The sequence below is a fragment of the Carcharodon carcharias genome, chromosome 20 (assembly GCF_017639515.1).
Source record: "Carcharodon carcharias isolate sCarCar2 chromosome 20, sCarCar2.pri, whole genome shotgun sequence".
NCBI lineage: Eukaryota > Metazoa > Chordata > Chondrichthyes > Lamniformes > Lamnidae > Carcharodon > Carcharodon carcharias.
In genome coordinates this window covers 97,478,268-97,503,943 of record NC_054486.1, presented here as the reverse complement: position 1 = coordinate 97,503,943, position 25,676 = coordinate 97,478,268, and the positions used below count along the sequence as shown (strand labels likewise).

Below are 25,676 nucleotides of genomic sequence, written 5' to 3'. Positions count from 1 at the left end.
TCCCCTCACCTCTGGAGTCCAGCTCTTATGTCCATGTTTGAACCAAGGCTGTAATGAGGTCAGGAGCTGAGTGACCTGGCAGAACCCAAACTGGGCATCAGTGAGCAGGTTATTGCTAAGCAAGTGCTGCTTGATTGCACTGTTGATAACCCCTTCCATCACTTTACTGATGATGGAGAACAGACTAATGGTGTGCTAATTGGCAGGATTGGATTTGTCTTGCTTTTTGTGTACAGAACATATCTGGGCAATTTTCTAAGTTGCTAGGCAGGTGCCAGTGTTGTAACTGTACTGGAACAGTTAGGCTGAGTGAGCAGAAAGTTCTGGAGCACAAACCTTCAGTACTATTGCCAGAATGTTATCAGGGCTCGTAGCCTTTGCAGTATCCAATGCCTTGAACCGTTTCGCGATGTCACGTGGAGTGAATTGAACTGGCTGAAGACTGGCAGCTGTGATGCTGGTGACCTCCGGAAGAGACCGAGATGGATCATCCACTCAGCACTTCTGGCTGAAGATTGTTGTGAATGCTTCTTTTGCACTGATGTGCATAACACCAGATTCGAACACTGAGATCCGAATATTTGCTTAAAGAAATATTTCTGCACCATACCGGGAAACTGGGTTTCATGTCATTTTGTCATCTTCAATAGCAGCACACGATACTGTTTACAGACAGTCATATCAGGCTATCATTGAAATGTAAGTTATATCCCATAACTTCTTGTGGTACGTTTACTTTCTTCGGTTTGAAGAAGAAAGACTTGGTGACCTCATTCATCTGAAGGATGAAAGGTCAATCAGTTTGATTTAAATGCTTACTGAAAAATAACTATAGTATTTGCTCTCTTTTGCAACCACTTTAATTATCTCTGATCTTTTTGAACAATTATTTGGAAACTTTGCGTTTTCCTTCAACAGTGATTTGACATGCATCATGAACATTGAAAGTAAGATAATTTCAGATTAGTTGTGCCAGTTAAGGGAAGAGTTATAAGAAGATGTATTCAGAAGTCAAAATTTATGCTAAATCTGTGCTGTTGTTCTTAATGTGTATGAAGAAATATACGCATTTTTACCCAGGAAAAGTTGCATGAGCATCCCACATCACGAAGATAAAGCATCGAGTCTGCCATACTGGATTGTGAACATATGCTTCTCTGATTCTGTTGCTAACAGCATTATCTTCTTCACCAAAGTTATGCTCAGTGTTTTAACTTTGCTTTTTGTTGTATTTCAGCGAGCTGCAGGAGATTGAGAGAGTACCTCTTTTACCTAGCAAAACAGATTCAGCAGGAATTCCTCCTGTAATTCAAGATTATCAGAATGCTAAAACTGGTCAAGACTTTTACAAGGTAAGAAAATAGCCAGCATTCCAGTTCAAGAGCTGGATAACAACACCAGTTTCGAACACTAAGATCTGAATATTGGTTCAAACAAGTATTTCTGCACCATATTAGAAATTGGGTTGCATGTTATTTTGTCATCTTCGATAACAACAGAAGATACTGTTTACTGGCAGTCATATCAGACTATCTTTGAAATGTAAATTATATCCCATAAATTGTTATGGTGCATTAACTTTCTTTGGTTTGAAGAAGAAAGACTTGGTGACCTCATCATTCATTCATCTGAAGGATAAGGGTCAATCAGTTTGACTTAGTCAAGTGCGACCAAACCTGGTAAGATTGGCGGGTTTCCTTCCCTGAAGAATGTCAATGAGCCATCTGGCTTTATATGATTATCTGATAGCTTTTGTGGCAGCTTCTTTTCTGGTGCAGTACTGCAAAAGACCAAAATTTACAATTAGTTTTGCAGTTGGATTTGAGCACATGACTTCGGGGTTGCTAATTCATTATTAGCCTTAAATGATGAGCCCTCCATTTTTTTCCTACTTTGTATTATAGCAAGACAGTTTATCTTAGTCATGGTACTGTAAACACAGAGCTTTCTATTACATGTGGCTTTTTATATTTTGAATAATGAGGTGAGTGTGCTGTACCCAAACATTTAACGAACTTCATCACTTTATCTTAATTGCTGTTATAGGATATGGCAAGCACCGAGAATTCCATACTTGGTCCAGTCCCATCTGAAACTCCCATTCAGTCAGAGCGTTGGGACACAGATACATTCCACGGTTTATGGGATTCTGGAACTGAACCCAAGAATCCTGATTCCAATTATGGTTACAGTGAGCCTTCACCAGTCTCTACCACTTCCCTTAACAAACCACCACCGATTCAGAAAACTGTTGATTATGGGCACGGACGTGGTGAGTATGAAATCAACATGAAAAGCATGTATGGTGTGCCTATAATGTAAATAAAGTGCTTTGAAGAATATTCCAAACAAAATTTGACATCAAACTGCATGTGCTGTTAGGACAGATGACCAAAAGCTTAGTCAAAGAGGTAGATTTTGAGGAACGCTTTAAAGGAAGAGAAAGAGGCACAGAGTTTTAGGGTGGTAATTCTGAAATTTAAGACATCGGCAGCTGAAAGCATGGCCATCAATGTAGCTATAAAAATAGGGGTGTGCAGACATATGACGGTTGTAGAACTGGAACAGGTTTCAAAGTTTGGGCTGGGTGAGGCCATGGAGGGATTTGAAAATAAGGATGAAAACTTTTAAATTCAGGCATTGCCAGATTAGGACCCAATGTAGATCAGCAAACACAAGTTTGATCAGAGATCAGCACTTGGTGCGAATTCGGTTAAGGGCAGCAGAGTTTTGAATGAGCTCATGTTTATGTTGCGTGGAATGTGAGAGGCCAGCCAGGAGAGCACTGGAATAGTCAAGTCTAGAAATAACAAATACTTCTGGCTGAGAGATTGGATGCACAAAGTAGCAGATTGGTCTATCTGTTGTCTCAGACCTTTACACATGGTTTGCTCAAGCAAGAGATTCTTGGTTTTTTTTCCCTTCTCAAGAATTTGTCATGCAACATTCATTGGCAAAATGGCAGATAGGTGCTTATACAGTGGTTGCTTGAAAAGTGACTGTTGCTTGGTTTGTGTTTCTGATTGTTGCACCATTTGGTTTCTATTTTACATTCTTCGACAGCACATCTGAGATTGGAAGCTGCCATGTGTAGTTGTATAAGCTAGTTTATATGCTACCATTTTGGGTACACTGCATTGGAGCTGCACTTGTCAAATTAATGGATCTTGAGATTATCTTTTTTTGGGTAAGTTCCAAGCAAATTTTCTGGTCTTCATAATGGAATTTTGTAAATCTGGCCTGATTATTCAGTTGCTTGCGCATCCTTTATGCACACTAGCAACAAATAATTGCAAAGCATTTTGAATGGATCTGAAAAATGAAAGAGGATGTCATGGGGCCTTGTTTTGGAGAATAGTTAAAAAGAGACTTAAGAAATCTTGATCTTACAATTTTGTAACTGAAACTCAATATAGATGCAACTAAGAATCCACAATATGAATGTAAAAAGGATGATTGCAGACAAAATACAGATTATACAAAAAATACCATTCTGTGAAACATTAACAACTGGGAGTAGATTTGTTCTTTTCCATTGTGACAGCTTTTTGCTGTTGCTTTGAGTTGATCAAGGTGATTTATTTGGCCTGTCCTATGATTTGATTTACTTTTCATGTTCTGTTTTCTTTCTGCCCCTGTTAAATCTGTAATTTGTAGCTACCATCTGAAAATTAATATGTTGAGATATTGGAAATCTGCAACGTAACTAGTTTGGAAACCAAAATGCAAAATTAATGTGAAGAGAAGTACAGCAGAAAATGTTTAAGTAGCAGCAAATTGCTTGTGTGCAAAAATTGCATATACTGCATAAATTTCCTAAACAAAGTGACCACTCTGACCTGTTGGCCCTTATTCCCTGTTGTTGATGTAGTGTTTGAGGGGCAACGTTTATGCTTGTTGAGCTGTTATAGAAAGAGAATTCCATTCAATGAATTATTTGCTCTCACCCATAACAACACATTTATTCGTGTGGTAGTAAATTAAGCTTTAATAATAAATACACTTAACATGTGAAGTTGAGGTCAATAATGTTAAGAAATCTGTACTTTAGAATTCAAATGTAGCGAACCATATTGTTACATTTGGAATGTTGTACAAATCGGGTCGCTGCTGTTGTGAAATATTGTTGCCTTTTTTGTGAGCTAGAAATAATTTAAAGGCTTAGCACTGCTTCAGTGTAGGAAGTAAGAATTGCCCGAAAAGTTTGAATTTCCAATGGACAATTCCCCTGCTCCCCAGGACCCTCCGAAAATGCCTCCAACTCTGAGTTATGTCATGAACACTTCAATCACAGAAAATCGTTCAACTTAAAGGATTTAGGACATTCTGGAAGAATTTGTGTTTTAAACCCTCAAAGGGTTAATGCAGGACTTTGCTATTCCTGGAAGAAGCACCCTTTTACACGAAAGGATAATTAAGCAATTGAAAAAAAACTGGCAGCCTCTTGATCCAAGTGAAAGGGGGTCACATGGGTTTTATGGCTCTGAACAAAACATGCCTGGAAGATTGGGTTTTGGTTTTGCTTTGGGAAAAGAAGGACCAACTGCTTGAGAAGGAAGACAGCAACCTTTTGCAGCCCATAGCTAGTCCACGGCCAGAGGTAAATATAAGCTGCTCCTGGGATGCCCTACATGCTGGAATAGAATACCCTTGAGTATTCCATGAGGCCGCCTGAAGAGCAGTGCCAGAGTCATTGATTGTTTCGCAGATCAGTGCTGAGAGACCAACAGTATTACCTGGAAACCATTTCAAGAATTCCACCATCTATCCTTTGCCTTTGAACCATTGACTTTTAATCTTTGTGTGTGTGTGTGTGTGTGTGTGTGTGTGTGTGTGTGTGTGTGTGTGTGTGTACTGCCCCCCTAGCCCCCAAGTGTGTGTGTGTACAGCCCCCCAGTGTGTGTGTGTACTGCCCCCCTAGCCCCCGAGTGTGTGTGTGTACTGCCTCCCTATCCCCCGAGTGTGTGTGTGTACTGCCCCCCTAGCCCCCGAGTGTGTGTGTGTACTGCCCCCCTAGCCCCCGAGTGTGTGTACTAGCCCCCGAGTGTGTGTGTGTACTGCCACCCTAGGCCCCTGTGTGTGTGTTGCCCCCCTAGACCCCTCTGTGTGTGTGTGTGTGTGTGTGTGTGTGTGTGTGTGTGTGTGTATATATATATATATGCACTGACCCCCTAGACCCCTGTGTGTGTGTGTGTGTATATGCACTGACCCCCTAGACCCCTGTGTGTGTGTGTATATGCACTGCCCCCCTAGACCCCTGTGTGTGTGTGTATATGCACTGCCCCCCTAGACCCCTGTGTGTGTGTGTGTATGCACTGCCCCCCTAGACCCCTGTGTGTGTGTGTGAGAGAGACAGCTGACATGATATTCAGAAACCTAAGTGTTTCCATTATTACAAGGTAGAGCACGTTTGTGCTAATTTCTTGAAGTTGCACTGGAAATCCATGGGACTTATTGGGAGACTTGAGGGCAATTCAGGGAAAGGAGCCCTGAATGAAAATACAACAGATCAAGAGCTGTGAAACCAAGGGAGAACACTGCTGTGAATTCAGGAGAGGTGAATGAGATGTAAGAGCTATAAAAAATTCTTATCAAGAGGAAAAGTTACCTTTATCCCTCAAACTACACAGCTAAATCTATAATCATATTAAGAGATACGGGAGCCATTCAAACACTTCTGCTGGGGAAAGGCATAAATTTTCCCCCAGAAAGCGCATTTAAAGACCAAAAGCGCATTTAAAGGCCAAAGTTTTAATGAATGGTATAATCTACCGGGTGCACTTGGAGTGTGACCTAATGTCAAGGTCAGTGACTGTAGGGGTTGTTCAGAAGTTACCCGTAGAAGGCTATAGGCCAAGTGCTGGTAAATGGAATTAGGTAGGTCAGTCAGATGTTTCTCACGTGTCGGTGCAGACTCGATGGGCCGAAGGGCTTCTTCTGCACTGTGTAATTCTGTGATTTACTCTTGGGAAATGATTTAGCCAGAGCAAAGTTATTAGCTTCTCCCATTGTTGTGTCACAGCCAATGGTAAATGCTGAGTTGTTCAAATTCCAAAGGGATTTTGAAACAACTGCCACAACTTGTTTTGCAACTTACATAAATTTCTAGATGTGTGCCTTGAATTCAGTAGTAATAAGACCACTGAGCCTTATAGGTTTTTACAAATCTATATTAAACATTTACTAATAAGAGAAATATTTTAAATACATACATAGACCTACAAATTACTGGTTTGATAACTTCTAAATCCCCTAATCAATCTAACTCCCAGTTACACTTTTGTTAAGGCAACAGTGAGACACAGATTTTAATAGACCCAGGCAAAGTGAGACACAGTACCCTGAACCAGTGGAATTCAGAGTGAGCTTTCTTAATTTTAGCTCTTTGAAAACAGCAGCTTGAGGAATAGATGCTGAAGGCTTTTCACATTTGTTAGATCTTAAAAATGTCAACCCTTACACGCAGCCTTTGCTCCATTATACGTATTTCCTCCTTTGAATGTAAATTTCCATTGTGTCTTTGGACTTTACCTGTCTGATAATAAATTATCTTGGTACTAATTTAACCAGTAACTTTTGGGGAAAATAAACACACTTTTTTAACTTCACCTAGCTTGGTGTAATATTTCACTCCCTCTTTTTGGAAACAATCTAGCCTGTGGTTTATTAAAATTGCAGGTGTACTTTTACACCTTACATTCTAAACTTCCCCCAAGTTTACTATCAAAGCCTTCAGACCAGCTGCCTTTAATCAAATTAAGTCTCACACACACAGACACTCACAGACAAATATACCACTATTTTACAATAAATTTCAATAACATTTTTATATCTTCCTGACACCCATAATTATAGAAAGCCCAAGTGAGACTAAAGAGGCAGAGCAGTTACAGAAAGGGTTCTGGGAATCTTTCCTTCGTGTGTGATGACCCGAGTCCTTTATCGGATGTCAAAGTGATACCACAGACAGACATTTGGCTAACTGAAACTTTCTTTTAGGACTTAGATAATCCAAAAAAGATGTTTAATAAATCCTCTCTAGTTGAGGCTCAACAAGCCAATCTGGAGTTAAGATAACACAATCTGCCCAAACTGAAGCTGAGGCTGAGCAAGTTCCAGAATGTTATGTTAAAAATGGAATTCTAATGAGGAAGTGGAGACCTTTTCACAGAACTGCAGAGGAAGAGTAGACCGTTGTTCATCAGACAGTGGTACCGCCCAAATATCGTAAAGAGATATTAAGAATAGCCAATGAAATTCCTATGGCAGGACATGTAGGGATACGGAAAACTTGAGCGGATAAGCCAACATTTTTACTGGCCAGGTCTTCACAAGGACGTGGTGCAGTTGTGTAAAACATGCCAAACGTGACAGGAAAACCACAACATAAAGTCAAACCGACACCCTTAATTCCCATACCAGTTTTTGAGGAGCTGTTTAGTAGGGTGTTAGTAGACTGTGGGACCGTTAGCTAAAATGAAAGCAGGACATCAGTATATCCTTATCATTATGGATATGACAACCTGATTTCCAGAGGCCATCACTTTAAGAACAGTAGAGAAGCTAACGCAATTTTTTACTCTATGGATTACCAGTGGAGATCCAGTCGGATCAAGGTTCCAATTTTATATCTAAAATTTTTCAAAACATTATGAGTAGTTTGAGTATAAAACAGTTGAAGTCTACAGCATATCAACCACAGCCATGGAGCTTTGGAGAGAGGTACCATCAAACTCTTAAAACAATGATTAAAGCATATTGCCATGAATATCCCAATGATTGAGACAAAGGGCTGGAATTTCTTTTATTTGCTACCCGAGATTCACCAAATGAATCTGCTGGTTTTGCCCTTTTTAATTAATTTATGGACATGAGGTAAGAGGTCCTCTGAAGTTAATCAAAGGAAGTTTTTAGGGCAGAAGGGTAAATCCTCTATGTTACACTGTGTCCATGTTCCAGAAATGGCTCGCAGGAGCCTGCAAAGTGGCTCAAGAACACCTCAAAGTTTCTCAAGCAAACATGAAGGAATGGGCAGATAAGCAAGCTGTGACCCAAACGTTACAACCAGGAGATGAAGTGTTAGTGTTTTGCCATTACAGGGGAAGCATCTGAAAGCATGGTTCAGTGGTCCATACAAGGTAATAAGAGGGTTGGTGAAATAAGTTATTGGATAAACACCCCAGATCGTAGGAAAAAGAATGGGCTATGTCATGTCATATGTTAAAACAAAACTATCATAAGGGGAGGATAAGAAGATAAGAAGGAGCAGTTATGTCAAAGTAAGCACAGTGGAGCACTGAAGAGACAGTGAGTGTGAGGCAGAAGGAGACTTAGATAGTTCCCAAATCAAACCTCCTACTATCCGTTTAGCTAACACTGAAATAGTAGGACAGTTAGACACCATATTTTCATACTTATTGAGTCAGGACAATGAGAGGACCTAGTGAGGTTACTCAGAATTTAAAGGGATCTTTAGGGACAAATCAGATGTACAACCTTAGCCATACATTATGTGGATGTAGGAGATTCCCCTCCTGGAAAACGGCATTCTTATCGTTTTGGGCCAGAGAAACAGGATCAGGTGAAAGCAGAGATCCAGCACATGTGAGAAAATCACTTCCAAAGTTGCTCAAGTTCCCCCGTTGTGTTCGTGCTTAAACCAGATGGTTTGACCAAATTCTGCATAGACTACAGATAGGTGAATGCATTAACAAAAGCAGATTCCTGCCCAATCCCTCACTTGGAAGACTGTATTGACAGAGTTAGCAGTGTTGTGTTTCTTAGCAAAATAAGTCTGTTAAAAAGGATATTAGCAGGTTCCTTCTGAGCTTCAGAAATCTGTCTTTTTCATGCCAGACAGTCTTTTACAATGCCAAGTGATGTCATTTAGGCTCAAAAACGCCCCAGCAACTTTTCAGGGGCTAATGAACCAAGGGGCGGCTGGTGTTCCTAACTGCGTGGTTTATCTTGATGATGTACTGATATATACTGACACTTGGAAACACCACCTGAAACAGTGAGAAGCTTTGTTTAAAAAAACTAAAGTCACCTGATCTGGTATTAAACCTTGTCAAAATGGATTCATAAAAGTGCGAGTAACTTATCTTGTTACAACATAAAGCTGATGTAGTGTGGACAAGAGAGTGCCAAACATCTTTTGAAAGGCTGAAATCAATTTCGATCAATGAACTAGTGTTGGCTGCTCCAAGTTTCATTAACCCCTTCAATGTAGCAGTTGAAGCTAGTGACCTGGGAGTAAATGCAGCTCTGTTACAAGATGATGAATTAGGCACAGGAAGGCCAGTGGGATACCTTTCCAAAAAGCTGAATCAACACCAAATAAGATACTCCACAGTGGAGAAGGAAACCCTGTGTTTGCTATTATCTCGGAAACATTTTGACGTGCATGTCTGCCATGAAGACAGACAGATAATATATACTGATCATAACTCCTTAACTTTTAAGGACAAATTTTAAAACCAGAATACCAGGCTATTTTGGTGGAGTTTATTATTATGGCCTTATCACTTAGATTGTCCACTTTCAAGAAGTTATAATAATGTCTATAATGTTATTGGAAATTATTTTAAAATAGAATTTCGTCGTGTCTGTGGCTGTGTTTGTTTGTGTTTTAATTGTATTAAAGCCAGCTAGTTTAGAGGCTTTGAGTATAGAAGAGAAATAGGTTTAAAATGTTAATTAGGTAAAGATGGGGGAAGTTTGCATCTTTCCTTTAAACAAACTAGTGTAGCTTGGATTCAAAGAGAGGGAGTGAAATATTACATCTACAGGTGAAGCTCGGAAACATGTGTTTGTTTATTTTTCCCAAGGATTACTAATAAAGTGAGTATTATGAAACGGTCTTTTTATTAGAAGAGGTAAAATTCAAAGCACATAGTGATACAATGAAAATTTACATTCAAAGAGGAAGATATGTATAAAGGAAAAGAAGGCTGTTGGTAAAAAGCACAGGGATTTTAAGATCTAAAGCCTCCAGCCGGTTAGCCTCAAGCCCCTGTCTGCAAGGACCCAGAGCTGAAAGAAACTAATTATGAATGCGACTGTCCAGAGTGTGCTTTGCTGGCGGTCTGTATAAATGTGTGTGTTTTACAGTTGCCTTAACGGAAGCGTAACTGAGAGTCAGATTAATTAGGGGATTTTTAAAGAAGTTATTATCGTAGTAATTTGTAGACATATGTATGTGCTTACAATCTTTTAATTAATAAATGTTTAATTTAGTTTTATAAAAAACCTCTTGAAACTCGGTCTTATTATAACTGAATTCAAAGACTGCACCTCAAAACATACCATTTGCAAAAATGGTTATGACAGTTGTCTTTAGCTTCCCTCTGGAATTTGAACAACTCAGCGTTTATCATCGGCTGTGTCATAATATCCACAGTGTGGGGGAAAACAATATAATTGCTGATGCTTTGCCGAGAATTTAACTTCACCTTAAGTTTGCTAAAGACCAAAATGAAACAAAGAGTAACTGTATTAGCTTTGTATAAAAAGTGAATGAATGAGTGTAGGTGTGTGTTAGTATTTTTTCTTTGTTTTATTAAACTTTGTAAGGAGACACATATAAATATGGTGTTTTATTTACCTAAGGCGGGAATTGTCATGAACACTTAATCGCAAAAAATGGTTAATCTCCAAGGATTTAAGACATCCTGGAAGAATTTGTGTTTTAAAGGACACTGCCACTTAAAAAGTTAAGATTACTATTCTTGGAAAAAGTATCCTTTACAAGAAAGGGTAATTAAACAGGTGAAAAAAACTGTCAACCTCTTGACCCAGGTGAACTGTGTACAAAGGGAGTCACATGGGTTTTATGGCTCTGAAAGAAAAGCATGCCTGGAAGACTTTGTTTTAAAATTGGGTTTTGGTTTGGGAAGAGAAGGACCAACTGCTTGAGAAGGAAGACTGCTGCCTTTTGCAGTCCAGAGCCAGTCCACAGCCAGAAGTGAATATAAGTTGCTCTTGAGTTGCTCTATGTGCTGTACCCTCGAGTATTCCATGAGGCTGTCTGAAAAGTAGTACCAGAGTCATTGATTGTTTTGCAGATCAGTGCTGAGAGACCAACTGTTTAACCTGGACACCATTTCGAGAACTCTACTGTCAATCCTTTGCCTTTGAACAGTTGACTTTTAACCTTTGGCCAAATTTCCCCATTTCTATTCCATGCTGTATGTTGATAAGCTTTACTTTTCTATTTGACAAAACAGGTTTCATAATAGACCAATAAGTTTGTTGTTTATTGAGAGAAGCCTGGTTAAAATCTCTTTCCTTCTGGGTAACAGTAGTGGAGGTAAATAATTGGCCATCTGGGTGAGTATACTAAACTTTTATACCAATGGGACAACCTATGGAGTAGTGGGGCTAGATCAACAGTACATTCCTCCCATCCCGGTTGTAACAGTTAGAGTCAGAGACTTCAGACTGTTCAGACTTATTTACATAAATGGTTACCCAGGAAATATTAGACTGAGAAATCCTAGTTTAAGTCCTGGGTAGCTATTACAACTGACCATGTTCTCCCACCCCCCTCACCCCTCCTGACTTCGCATGGCCCAACTTGACTATCCCCCATCACCCTACTCCCCTGGACACACAATCTCTCCGCAACCTGACCTCACCATCCTACCTAGCTACCCCTACCAACTTAAGTCACCCACTCTACCCTACCCTCTTAGACCTTTACCATACCCACTCACTTACTTATCTCCATAACCCACCTAAAAACTGTTTAAATCACCCAAGTTTTTCAGTGTGTTAGTGAACACTTAACCAGAATATGGCAGCTAGTGCTGTATAAAGGAAACTTGGCTTCTGCATGGATTCTATTTGCTGATGTCTCCAAGGTTTCTTGTGTTGACTGAGTTCTGCATAGTCCTCCATCGGAAGATTGACCCTGACCGGGCCCATGTGCAACTCTGAGAAGTTTGCTCTGAATAATCTCTTCAAAGCAGAAAGGCCTTTGCTTATCATGTTTCTTGTAGCTTTTCCCCTATCAGCAGCCCTTTTGTTGTCCTTTGCGTTATCTGTATGACTTGGATGTATAGGTAATGTGTCCATACTACAGCACTGTGCAGTTTCGCTGCGATACCTGGGACTTTAATTCACATGGCTCAGTAATATAACCTAGGCAGAAAGGAAGAAATTCTTTGAGTGTAAATATATTGACAAGCTAACTGTTTGGGGATGCTTAGGTGACAGAGCTCCATGCATCTATTGTTGGCAACACTGCTTTAATCTAATCATGCCTATATCTGGTCTGTATCGAGTGAGTGAATAGTTCAGACTGAATATTTTACTTTGTAGGTTAATTTTTTTCCCCCCATTTGATGTCAAGGTCCCGAACCAAAGCCTGTTTTTTTCAGGCGAGAAAAGCTCAGATTTACTAGTTACTGTAATGAGATTGTGTAAATGTGTGGAGATCTGATGAAATGAAAAGCTGCAAAATTCTCTGTTGAAGATTTGGTGGTCTAGATTTCATTTTCGAGGAATATACTTTTAAGTTAATTTTGTTTTTTAAAAAAAATATATGATTTTTTATTTCCAGACGTGGGAGGTGGAAGGATTGAACAGATCCCTTATGGTGAGCGAGTTTCTCTTGGTCCTGAGCCAGTACGAGAACGGATGTATGATAAAGGTAATGCAAATTGCATTAATTTGGTGCTTTTCATGACATTTAGCATTTTACAATCTGAAGTTCAAGGTTAATTGTTCATTTGATTTTAGTAACTATATTTTTCAAAGTTCATTTTTTAAAAATTGTTCAAGATGAATTGGTTGTTTATTGTACATGTAGACTTTGTATGTGGAAACTTCATTTGGATACATTTAGAAGTACATTATATTTTTCCACTTCATTTAATTCTCAAGTACCTATTACAAAAGCACAATTAACTTTTGGAAAAGGGTAAGTTTGTTTTTGTTGGAAAGAAAACAAATGGAATTGGTTTTTCTCTAAAGGGAATACTTTTCTTGGCTTACGGATTTTCAATATATTCCTGTAGGGTATCCTTCAATATCAGAACACCTTTGGCTCTTTAGAATTTATTTGTTCTAGCATAATTCAAACAGTAAGTTAAGATTATGGGGTAGGTTTTTGTTCCCGATACTCATCTGTTTAGTGCTTAGTAGAAGACAAGAGCAAACAAGCTGGAAATAGTGTTAACTTGAGACAACCCTTGTAATGTGGCAGATTGTTTCTTCACTGATGATAACAGTCCAGAACGCATATGTTTTCCAATGTTTGAGCACTTAGGCACACTTGATGTTACTCCAGTTCATTGGCCATTAAAAGAAAAAACCCTAACAGGACCCCTGTAAACAATATTCTTTAAAAAAAAAAGCTAATTACTAACTATATGGAAGTGATCCATGGGTAAAACACTTGCTGTTGGCAATAGTTATGCAAACAAGTGTCTTCTGCTTTAAATGGTCAGAACCATGATTAAGTGTGGGCGATGGCTAAGTGATATTGTTGCTGGACTAGTAATCCAGAGACAATGCTCTGGGTACTGGGTTTGAATCCTGCCACAGCGGATGGTGGAATTTGAATTCAATAAAAATCTGGAATTAAAAGTCGAAATGATGACCATGGAACCATTGTCGATTGTTGGTTCACTGATGCCCTTTCGGGAAGGACTCTTACATGCTCTCTGAAATGGTCTAGCAAGCCACTTAGTTGTAACAAACTGCTATAAAGTCACAAAAAAGGAATGAAACCGGACAGACCACCGGGCATCGACCCAAGCATCAGAAACAATATCGGCAATTTCAGCCCCGTCGACCCTGCAAAGTCCTCCTTACTAACATCTCACAGGAGCATACCTTACTGATAGTGTCCCAGACACCACCATCACCATCCTTGGATATGTTCTGTCCCACGGGCAGGGCAGGACAGGCCCAGCAGACGTGGCGGCACAGTGGTATACAGTTGGGAGGAAGTCGTCCTGGGAGTCCTCAACATCGACTCCAGACCCCATGAAGTCTCATGGTATCAGATCAAACATGGGCAAGGAAACCTCCTGCTGATTACCATGTACCACCCTCCCTCAGCTGTTGAATCAGTGCTCCTCCATGTTGAACACCACTTGGAAGAATCACTGAGGGTGACAATGGCACAGAATGTACTCTAGGTGGGGGGATTTCAATGTCCATCACCAAAAGTGGCTTGGTAGTACCACTACTGAACTGGCTGAGCCCTAAATGACATAGCTGCTGAACTGGGTCTGTGGCAGGTGCTGAAGGAACCAACAAGAGGGAAAAACATACTTGACCTCATCCTCACCTGCCGCAGATGCATCTGTGATAGTATCGGTTGGAGTGACCACCGCACAGTCATTGTGGAGACAAAGTCCCGCCTTCACATTGAGGATACACTCCAATGTGTTGTGTGGCACTACCACTGTGCTAGATGGGATAGATTTCGAACATATCTAGCAACTCAAGACTGAGCATCCATGAGGCGCTGTGGGCCATCAGCAGCAGCAGAATTGTACACAAACAAAAATCTGTAACCTCATGACCTACTTTACCATTACCATCAAGCCAGGGGATCAACCCTGGTTCATTGAAGAGAGCAGGAGGGCGTGCCAGGAGCAGCAACAGACATACTTAAAAATGAGGTGTCCACCTGGTGATGCTATAACACAGGACTACTTGCATGCCAAACAGCATAAGCAGCATGTGATAGACAGGGGTAAGTGATCCCACAGCCAATGGATCAGATCTAAGCTCTGCAGTCCTGCCACATTCGGTTTTGAACGGTGGTAGATAATTAAACAACTCATTGGAAGAAGAGGCTCCACAAAGATCCCCATCCTCAATGATGGAAGAGCCTAGCACATCAGTGCAAAAGATAAGGCATTTGCTACAATTTTCAGCCAGAAGTGATCCATGTCGGCCTCCTCCTCCTCCTCCTCCGGAGGCACCCGGCATCAGAGATGCCAGTCTTTAGCTAATTCGATTCACCCCACGTGATATCAAGAAATAGCTGAAGGCGCTAGATACTGCAAAGGCTATGGGCGCTGACAATATTCCTGCAATAGTACTGAAGACTTGTGCTTCGTAACTTGCCGCGCCCCTAACCAAGCTGTTCCAGTACAGCTACAACACTGGCATCTACCCGGGCTATGTGGAAAATTGCCCAGGGAAGTCCTGTACACAAAAACAGGACAAATCCAACCTGGCCAATTACTGTCCCATCAGTCTACCCTTCATCATCAGTAAAGTAATGGAAGGGGTCATCAACAGTGCTATCAAGTGGCACTTGCTTAGCAATAACCTGCTCACTGATGCCCAGTTTGGGCTCTGCCAGGGCCACTCAGCTCCTGAGCTCGTTACAGCCTTGGTTCAAACATGGCCAAAAGAGGTGAGGTGAGAGTGATTGCCCTTGACATCATGGTTGCATTTGAAAGAGTATGGCATCAAGGAACCTGAGCAAAACTGGAGTCAATGGGAATTGGGGAAAACTCTCCAATGGTTGGAGTCACACCTAGCACAAAGAAAGATAGTTGTGGTTGTTGGAAGTCAGTCATCTCACCTCCAGGACTTCACTGCAGAAGTTTCTCAGGGTAGTGTCCTCGGCCCAGCCATCTTCAGCTTCTTCACCAATGACCTTCCTTCCATCATAAGGTCAGAAGTGGGGATGTTCCCTGATGTTTGCACAATGTTCAACACCATTCGTGACTCCTCAGATACTGAACCAGTCCAAGTTCAAATGCAGCAAGACCTGGACAATATCCAGGCTTTGGCTGACAAGTGACAAGTAACATTCGCGCCACACAAGTGTCAGGCGATGACCATCTCCAACAACAGAGAATCCAAGCATCACCCCTTGATGTTCAAATGCATTACCATCACTGAATTCCCCCACTACCAACACTTGGTGGGGGGGGGGGGGGCGGTTACCATTGACCAGAAACTGAACTGGACTAGCCATATAAATACTGTGGCTACAAGAGCAGGCCAGAAGCTAGGAATCATGCAACGAGTAACCCACCTCCTGACTCCCCAAAGCCTGTCCACCATCTACAAGGCACAATTCAGGAGTGTAATGGAATACTCCCCACTTGCCTGGATTAGTGCAGCTCCCACAACACTCAAGAAGCTTAACAAGGTCCAGGACAAAGCTGCCCGCTTGTTTGGCATCACATCCACAAATATTCATTCCCTCCACCACCAACGCACAGCAGCAGCAGTGTGTACCATCTACAAGATGCACTGCAGGAATTCACCAAGACTCCTTCGACAGCATCTTCCAAACCCATGACCATTTGCATCTAAAAGGGCAAGGGCAGCAGATAGATGGGAACACCACCACCTGGAAGTTCCCCTCCAATTCACTCACCATCTTGACTTGGAAATATATCACCGTCACTGTCACTGGGTCAAAATCCCTGAAACTCCCTTCCTAACAGCTCTGTGCGTGTACCTACATCATATGGAGTGCAGCGGTTCAAGAAGGAAGCTCACCACCCCCTTCTCAAGGGCAAAAATGCTGGCCCAGCCAGCGCAGTCCACATCACATGAATGAATAAAAAAAAACATTTGCTGACACTTTTTAACATAATCTAACTACAAACCGCAATCAACTAATGGTCAACTCTTTCATGCAGTCAAGCTTATTAATTCGTGCCATTTGACCCAATGATGTCATCAGTGCTCACAACTTTAAATGAAAATAAATTGAGAAATTCGTTCAGACTAAATTAGTCAGTCTTCAGGCCTCCTGTAAAAGTGTTCTCCCCACTTAGATTCTCTAGGTCCTCGAGATCGTTATGGAGACAGAGATCCATTTCTGGAACGAAGAGATCCATTTTTGGACCGCAGAGACTATGATAGAGACCGTGATCTATATAGGGACAGATCGATGGGTGATTTCGAGAGGGAAGGATTTGAGCGTGAACGATTTGGGCGTGAGGACAGGTAAGCATTGGACCTGTATTAAAATGCCATCATACAGAATGAAGAATTAACATGCTGAAAAAATGTTTCTGCTTTGTTTACAATGGCAGCCAAGATGCAATGTCAAAGTTCCCTTATATTATTCATACAGCTGTAAACCATAAGCTAATGGCACAACATCTCACCACATAATTTCTGTAGTGAAACATTGCATCATTAATATATGTTCATCTTTACGGAATACAAGTAACAAAACCTGCATTATAGATTTGTTTTAAGTGGTGCACCCATTGGCATCTACCAAAACAGCCTGTGGACTTGAAGCCTGACAATGAAGCAGCTGCAAATTTTTGTCAAGGGGAGATGCTTTCCGGTTGCCATGTTATGGAGGAACCTGGTTCTCTTCTGTTGTTTGTAAGTAAACAAAATTCTTTCCCCAGCAAATACAAAAGGTAAACCCTTTTTGTGTACTTCACTTGCAGAATGTCTCACGGTCCGTCTGGCCGTTCAAGTGGATATCATAATTATCAGGACAGTAAAGATCATTTCAACCGAGGGGGCTTTGACAGGCCACAGTTTGATCGCTTATCTGATCGACCACCATTTGATCACCCACCTAGTGGTTTTGCAGGTATTTGATTTTATGTAATGCACACAATTATTTATGTGCCAGCTACATTACATATTGATAACTTTGCAAATTTGATAATTGCAGCAATGAAATGACTGCTGACATATTCTAAATAGCATCAGATGATTGAGATGATAACTATATCAAATTGTTTTACAATATGCCCATTGCTAGCAGTTCCTGAGAGTATCAGTGGCTTAGATTTCCAGTTGATTTTAGATTGATCTGAGCAGCTTGATTTAAGTATTGTAGGTAGATTTAGTTATGCTGGGAATACCTGTGTGTAGGAATGGAAGAGATTATTTATATCTGTCCAAATTCCAATGATAAGTCTTCATCCAGCTGCTTATATATGAAAATTACATCTACCTGCTTTAATATAAATCTGTTGAGGTATTGTTTCTGATTTTTAGTCTTAGTTGAGGATTAGCAGTTTTCCAACTTTTCTCATAGTACTCAGTTGACATTGGAAAAACAATATATATATCTCCACATTATCCATAACCTGCTGTATTTTAGAGACCTAGATAAATCTAAACTTACAAGAGCATAAGACACAGAAGCAGGAAAAGACCACATGGCCTGTCAAGCCTACTTCGCCATTCAGTGCAATCATGGCTGATTTTGGGCTTAACCTCTACTTTTCCACCTGCTCCCCATATCCCTTGATTCCCTGAGACACCACAAATCTGCCTATCCCAACTTTAAATGCATCCACAACCCTCTGGGATCGAAAAGTTCAAAGATTTAGAACCCTTTAAGTGAATAGTTTCTTCTCATCTCAGTCCTAAATGATTGACCCCTGATCCTGAGAATGTGCCCCCATGTTTTAGATTCCCCGATCAGTGGAAATAATGTCTCAGCATCTACCCTTTCAAGCCTCTTCAGAATCCTATATATTTCAATGAGATCACCTTTCATTCTTCTAAACTCTGGAGAATATAAGCCCAATTTATTCAGCCTATCATCATAGGACAACCTCCCCTTATCCCAGGGACCAATTTAGTGAACCTTTCCTGTGCAAGTATATCTTCCCTTAAATATGGAGACTATAATTGCACACAGTACTTTAGCTGTAGCCTCAGCAAAGCTGTTAAATTGTGGCAAATCCTCTTTATTTCTGTACACCAGCCCCCTTGCAGTCAAGGCCTACATGCTGTTGCCTTTCTAACATATGTGCCACATAAGTGCCAGGTAATGACCATATCTCCTTGACATTCAATGGCAATGCCATCGCTGAATCCCCCACTATCAACATCCTGGGTGTTACCATTGACCAGAAACTTAGACCAGCGTATAAATACTGTGGCTACAAGAGCAGGTCAGAAACTGAATTCTGTGACAAGTAACTTACCTCTGGATTCCTCAAAGCCTGTCCACAATCTACAAGGCACAAGTCAGGAGTGTGATGGAATACTGTATACTTCACTGAATGAGTGGAACTCCAACAACACTCAAGAAGCTCGACATCATCCAGGATAAAACTATCTGCTTAATTGGCACCCCATCCACCACCTTAAACATTCACTGTCTCTACCACCGATGCACATTTGCAGCAGTGTGCACCTGATACAGGATGCATTGCAGCAACTTACCAAGGCTTCTTCAACAACACCTTCCAAACCTGTGACCTCAACCAGCGAGAAGGACAAAGACAATAGACATTCAATGGCATGGGACACCACCACGTGCACCTTCCCCTCTAAACCACAGGCCATCCTGACTTGGAACTATATTGCTGTTCCTTCACTGCTTTATCAAAATCTTGGAACTCCCTCCCGAATTTTATTATGGCTGTACCTACACCCCATGTATCAGTTCAAGAAGGCTTTCCACTACCTTCTCAAAAGCAATTGTGGATGGGCAGCAAGTGCTGGCCTAGCCAATGATCCTCACATCCTGTGAAAGGTTTTTAAAAATTGCTTGCTACACCTGCATGCTAACTTTGAGTTCCTTGTACAAGCATACCCAAGTCTCTCTGAACATAAATATTTACAGGTTTCACACCTTTTAAAAAAAATATTCTGAGAAAAGATTTTTTTTGTTGAAGCTTTTCGTCTTGCATGCATCAGGACATTTTGCAAGAATACAAATCCAAGGGAAACAACAACTTTATGCTGTATGAGAAGAGAGTGCTGATTGATTGGCAAGTCGACAGGATGGTGTTGTCTTAGGATCCCCTCTGGACCCCAATCTCTCAAACGTTTAAATTGGGTTCCATGAGAAACATGTCTTCGATGGAATGACACCTAACCTCCTACCCCTTGCCTATTTCCAATATGTGGATGATATGTTTGCTATATTTAAGTCCTCAGCTGCATGTAATAATTTCCTTGTGTGTCTTAATGGGCTCCAGTGGGATCCCTCCATGGTCTACCAGAAGACATGATCAATATACGTGTTGGGCTTCTTACAGTTCCACGCACTATAATATTGGCCTTCTCGGCAGCCTCATAAATAGGGCCCGAACCATGCAAGCTTGATGCTGAAATAGGGCGCATCAAAGGCATCCTGTGGGCTAATGACTGCCCTGATTAAATCATATCATGCTGTATATCACAAAAACTCATGAAAAGCCTAAGGCCGTCACGTTCGGCCTTGAAAAGTGCCCAGTCTACCTCCGATTACTCTGGCAGATGAAGCTAGCTGTTTCATGCTGCTACTATGCAGTAACAACATGAATGGTATTCGCCACTAACAGGATGCTGCCATCAAGCCAAAAAGATGTTCTGCCTATCACACAAATGAGCATTGTTGTACATAAATTTCAGTGCCAGCTTGATACTAGATATGTAGGTTGAACATCCCAAAGACTGGCAGATCGAAGCAAATAACATGCCCCTCCTGCTGTTCGCAATGGACAAGGTACAGACTGTATCCAACCAGCCCATGCTTGCAAAACTCAAAACACACTATCCAACATTAGATGTGATTCCTCAATTGGGCAATATTTACGAAATAATCCTCAGTGTAGTCAGAATTATGCTGGCAACCAATTTAAGATTGTCAGACGGGCTTGCAGTGTGACGCATTTACGTGCACTGGAAGCTACGTATGTTAATACATAGGGCCCTGTTTTTTGCAGGCACATTGCACCTGATTCAACTAAAAAAAATACGTGACAGCTATTCGCTGACTCTTTCCTCAGGGCAATGTCTTGACTAATCAGAGTTAAGCTGCCTGGCTTAAATTTCAAACAATGCTTGGCAGTTAACTGTCTCTGGCAACACCTCTACCAATCAGAGTCCACTTGCTAGCCAATCATCACACTCTTCGCATACATCATAAATTTGTTGTTTTCCTTGCGAAATGTTGTGATGAGTGTAAGGTAAGTTTTGACAAAAAATGTTTTTTTTCAGCAGTACTCAAGTTCTGTACTACTGAGAAAACATGCTGCTTTTCTATTCTTACAACCAAAGTGAATAACTTCACACTTCTCCATATCATACTTCATCTGCCATCTTGTTGCTCAGTCACTTAAACAGTAAATATCTCTTTGCAGCCTCTCCATTCCTCCCCACAGCTTATCTTTCCACTTAACTTGGTATCATCAGCAAACTCAGATATATTATTATCTGTCTCGTCGTCTAAGTCATTAATATAGATTGTATAGCATTGAGGCCCAAACATTGATCCTTGCGCGTTCCACTAGTCACATTTATTTTTGTTCCATGCGATAAAATCTGGTTCCATTTAGCAGCCTTTACTTTCAAATTCCAGGGGCCTCACTGTTGGTTTTCTCTGTTCTCTTATTGTATCAGTATGCTTTTGAAAAATTGGTAACCAAAATTATACAAAACCTAGATGTGGTATTACCATTCCGTAAACCTGTACATGCTAGTTTTGTTCATTTTGCAGTAAGAATCATTTTGCTTTCTGCAAAATGCATTGTTTATCTTAACTGCACCCAAATCTTTGATGTTTTTAAAAAAATCTTTATTGGTAAGCTGATATTCGTACTAGTCAAATCTCTTCACTTACCTAAAATTTCAGGCGAAAGACGCGGATATTCTGATGAGAGGATACCTGCATCAGCCCCTCACCCATCACATCCTCCTCCACGTGTTGAAAAGAAGCCAGAGAGTAAAAATGTTGATGATATCCTGAAAATGCCTGGCAGGCAAAGCCGACCTGATAGGGTGAGTTATGGTTGTTTGTCACTTGTTTACTGCTCTTTGTTGAGCTTTTCCCATTTGTTAGATTATAATTTGAAACTCAAGTGATTCAAGCTTGTGTGGAGTTCACTAGGCCTGAGTTGTACTGTTTGAGATATTCTGGAGCTAGGTGTCAAACATGGCTCATTGATAGCACCCTTTTCTGAGACAAAACATCAGGATTCAAGCCTCACTTTAGCTGCATAATCTTGGTGAAACTTAATACTGAAGCAGTACTACACTGTCAGGGCTGTTGTCTTTTGGATGAGATTTTAAACCAAAGTTCCATCGCCCCCATGTTAGAAGAGCAGAGAGTTTTTCTGCTGTCCTGGCTTTGTATTTATTTCTCAACAAACATCTCAAAAACAGATTATATGGTCAATTTCAGTTTTATGTTTGTAGGAACTTGCTATATGAAAGTTGACTTGTTTTTACCTACATTCAGTTAGATCATAGCTGTAATGTACTTCATCTCCAGTTATCAGTCTTTGTTCCATATCGCTTGATACTGTTCCTAACAAAAACCTGTCCACCTGTATTGCAGGTTCTAATTGTAGGATCCTGCCCTCCTGTTCTGAAATCCCTACCACAGTAAATAGTTTATCTGCATCTACCCTATCAAATCCCTCAATTATTTAAAATACTTGACTAGATCACCTCTCAACATTCTAAACTCAGGGATATGAGTCACTTTTAGGCAACCTGCCTTCCTAAATTAACCATTTAAGCCCTAGAATTATTCTGGTGAATCTGCACAGTATCCTTTGGTCACCACGGCCAGTTCATATTTTCTGAGATTTGGTGCTCAAACCTAAACACTGCGCCAAATGAGGCCTGACCAAGGACCTGTACAATTGAAGCATAATTTTCTTACTGCCCTTGATAAAGGCCAAATATACCATTGGATTTTTAGTGATTTGTATACATGGACACCTGTGCTTCTCCACAGCCCCTAGTTTCTCACAATCAAGAAAATATTCCTTTGCCTTTCTCAAATTTAAAGGATGGCCTCATGCTTCCCTACATTAACTCCATTTGCCTGGTTTTGCCCACTCTCATCTGTCTGTCTTGTCTTTTTGTAACTTCTGGCTCCCATCCACACAACTTACTGTGCCTCCTTACTGACATCTGAAATTTGCGTAAGGAACACTATTCCTTCATCCAAGCCATTGATATATAATGAAAAGGTATGGCTACAGTATTGATCTAAGAGGAACACTATTTGTCATCCTATCAATCAGAATAAAACCTTATTCTCTGTCTCCTATCTCTTGAACAATTACTGATACATTTTAGATCCTTATCAAACTATCTACAGCCTTTCCAGCTGATCAGACTGTCGTGCTTCTACCTCTCTCCTCTGTTATCCAGCTCTGTGGCACATGGTTTGTTTGATTTCATTTTTACATTTCCAATCATAGCCACAGCATATTTAGTAATGGCTTCTCTTTCCACAATGCACATCATCTCAGAGGTTCCCTAAGGATCTACCCTTATCTTATAAAAAAATCTCTAACAACAATTAAAATCTAAAGGAATGTGACTGTATCCTTGTTTAAGTACATTTTCATAGCCAGAGAGGTTATTTAGCAATAATTGGGACTTAACCACGTCGTTCAAAGGATACTTAGACAGGATTGATTGAATTCATTGTGGAGAATTTAGTCTGTGCCTATACTGGCAATACAGGAACTTCACACTGTTCAATATGATTAAATCGGGAGCCAGACAGGGCCATTTTCATGCAGCTTATGGAGGAGTAATTCATTTTGAACTGCTGGTTAAGATTTTCACCTTTAGCTGTGCATGTACAACCACCAGACGTTGCTGTTCAATTTGTGTATTCAGTGGCAAGCACTGTTACCTCCTCCATTCGTTTCACATCAAAGTCTGGCCCAAAAATTAGTTGCAGTTCAACAAATTTCAATTTGACTTCTTTTAAGGATGAATTTGGTTCACGTTTTTGATTGCCTTAAATGTAGTTTCCTTACAGTAAGCAAAAACTGTTCGTACAGCTCTTCAGCTGTTACCCACTGCTTCATATGCAATATATATATCTACTTCTGTATTTAGCAATAGCATTTGATTCTTTGTAGGTTTTGAAAGGGAGATTGATTATTGTGTATTTCATGGCTGAATTCCATTGTATGCAATAGATTAGGATAAGTAGAAAATTTGTCTGACTTGGGTACAACAGTGATATATTTGTGCTAAGAACCAGTTTGCCCTCTGTCCAAATTTGCTTATTTTTGATTAACATATGTGTAATAAGTGGATCTGATGATTTAATTTTTGCAGTAACTTACAACATTGCTTTCTTTGTTGTCCATAATATCTTACAGATTGTAGTTATTATGCGCGGACTCCCTGGCAGTGGAAAGACGCATGTTGCTAAACTTATTCGTGTAAGTATCATCTTTTGACCGGTTATTTTAAGGATTACAAATTATTAGGAAAAACTGCATGAAGAGTAGAATAAAAATAAAGTGCTGGAAACACTCAGGTCTGTGGAGAGTAAAAGTCACTGACCTTTCGTCAGAACAATGGTTGGAACTTACGTCCAGTATAAAAGTATTGGCCCATAGATCCCTTCATGACTCAGTTACTTGAGAGAATGAATACCTCTGTGTCATAAAGACCTGGGAGGAGCCTAGTTGGTTGATGTCAACTGGGAGTGTACAATGGAGTATAACTTAGGAAAATGTGAAATTGTCCATTTTGGCAGGATGAATAAAAAAGAGTCATATCATCTAAACGGTGAGATATTGCAGTGCTCTGAGATGCAGAGGGATCTGGGTGTCCTAGTGCATGAATGGCAAAGGGTTAGTATGCAGGTGCAGCAAGTTATTAGCAAATCTAATAGAATGTTATCACTTTTTGCAAGGGGACTTGAATACAAGAGTAGGGAGGTTATGCTTCAGTTGTTAGTGAGACCACGTTTGGAGTACTTGGTACCGTATTGGTCTCTTTATTTAAGGAAATATGTAAATGTATTAGAAGCAGTTCAGAAAAGGTTTACTAGATTAATACCTGGAAAGGGCGTGTTGTCTTATGAGGAAAGGCTGGACAGTTAGGCATGTATCCGTTGGAGTTTAGAAGAGTAAGTGGCGACTTGATTGAAACATAAATCCCGAGGGGCTTTGGCAGGATGGATGTGGAAAAGATGCTTCCTCTTGTGGGAGAATCTAAAACTCAGGGTCACTGTTTCAAAATAAGAGGACGCCGATTTAGGACAGAGTTGAGGAATTTTTTTTTTCTTTTAAGAATTGAGGGTTGTGAGACTTCGGAATTCTTCCTCAAAAGGTGGTTGAGGCAGAGTCCTTGGGCACCTTTGAGGCAGAGTCCTTGGGCACCTTTGAGGCAGAGTCCTTGGGCACCTTTGAGGCAGAGTCCTTGGGCACCTTTGAGGCAGAGTCCTTGGGCACCTTTGAGGCAGAGTCCTTGGGCACCTTTGAGGCAGAGTCCTTGGGCACCTTTGAGGCAGAGCCTGATAGATCCTTGATAATCAAGAGGGTGAAAGGTTCTCGGGAAGTAGGCAGGAACATTATGTTGAGGTCAAGGTTAAAATCAGTTGGCCATGATCTTACTGAAAGGTGGAGCAGGCTCGAGTGGCCGAGTTACCTACTGCTCCTAATTCATATTTTCATATAGTTTAGCTTAGCATTTCTGGTTAAGTGGAAATGTCAGGCAGCATATCTGCTACTGTTTGTTGTCCAGCAGCTCCTGCTTGGAGGGTGTGTACTTGCACGTATTCTCTTTGACTGAGCTTAAAGGCACTATATAAATGTAAGTAATTGTCTCGGCATGCATAAAATATAGGTTCATGATTGAGGCTTGCTAGAGAGCTACCCATACTCCAACAGAGTCAGTACCTGAGTTAATGGGGATGAGAGAAAACTGGCAGGAAGTTTTCCTTGAAGCTTTGCTTTTTCAAGGCATGATTATGCTGAATTATGAGGTGTGCAGTGGAA

At 40.7% G+C, this 25,676-nt stretch overlaps 1 protein-coding gene across 5 annotated transcripts in view; it reads left to right on the top strand.

Annotated features, from left to right (window-relative positions):
- Positions 1–25,676, top strand: part of LOC121292833 (YLP motif-containing protein 1-like) — a 159,194-nt gene that overhangs the window by 56,708 nt on the left and 76,810 nt on the right. For all 5 annotated transcript variants that reach the window (XR_005946342.1, XM_041215293.1, XM_041215292.1 and 2 more), the window contains 7 exons: positions 1,238–1,352; positions 2,047–2,272; positions 12,566–12,655; positions 16,770–16,941; positions 17,403–17,551; positions 21,545–21,690; positions 24,048–24,110. Coding sequence is in view for 4 of the 5 variants with exons in the window: in XM_041215293.1 (XP_041071227.1) it covers positions 1,238–1,352; positions 2,047–2,272; positions 12,566–12,655; positions 16,770–16,941; positions 17,403–17,551; positions 21,545–21,690; positions 24,048–24,110 (961 nt within the window). In the remaining variant the exon portion in view is untranslated. The remainder of the gene's footprint in view (positions 1–1,237; positions 1,353–2,046; positions 2,273–12,565; positions 12,656–16,769; positions 16,942–17,402; positions 17,552–21,544; positions 21,691–24,047; positions 24,111–25,676) is intronic.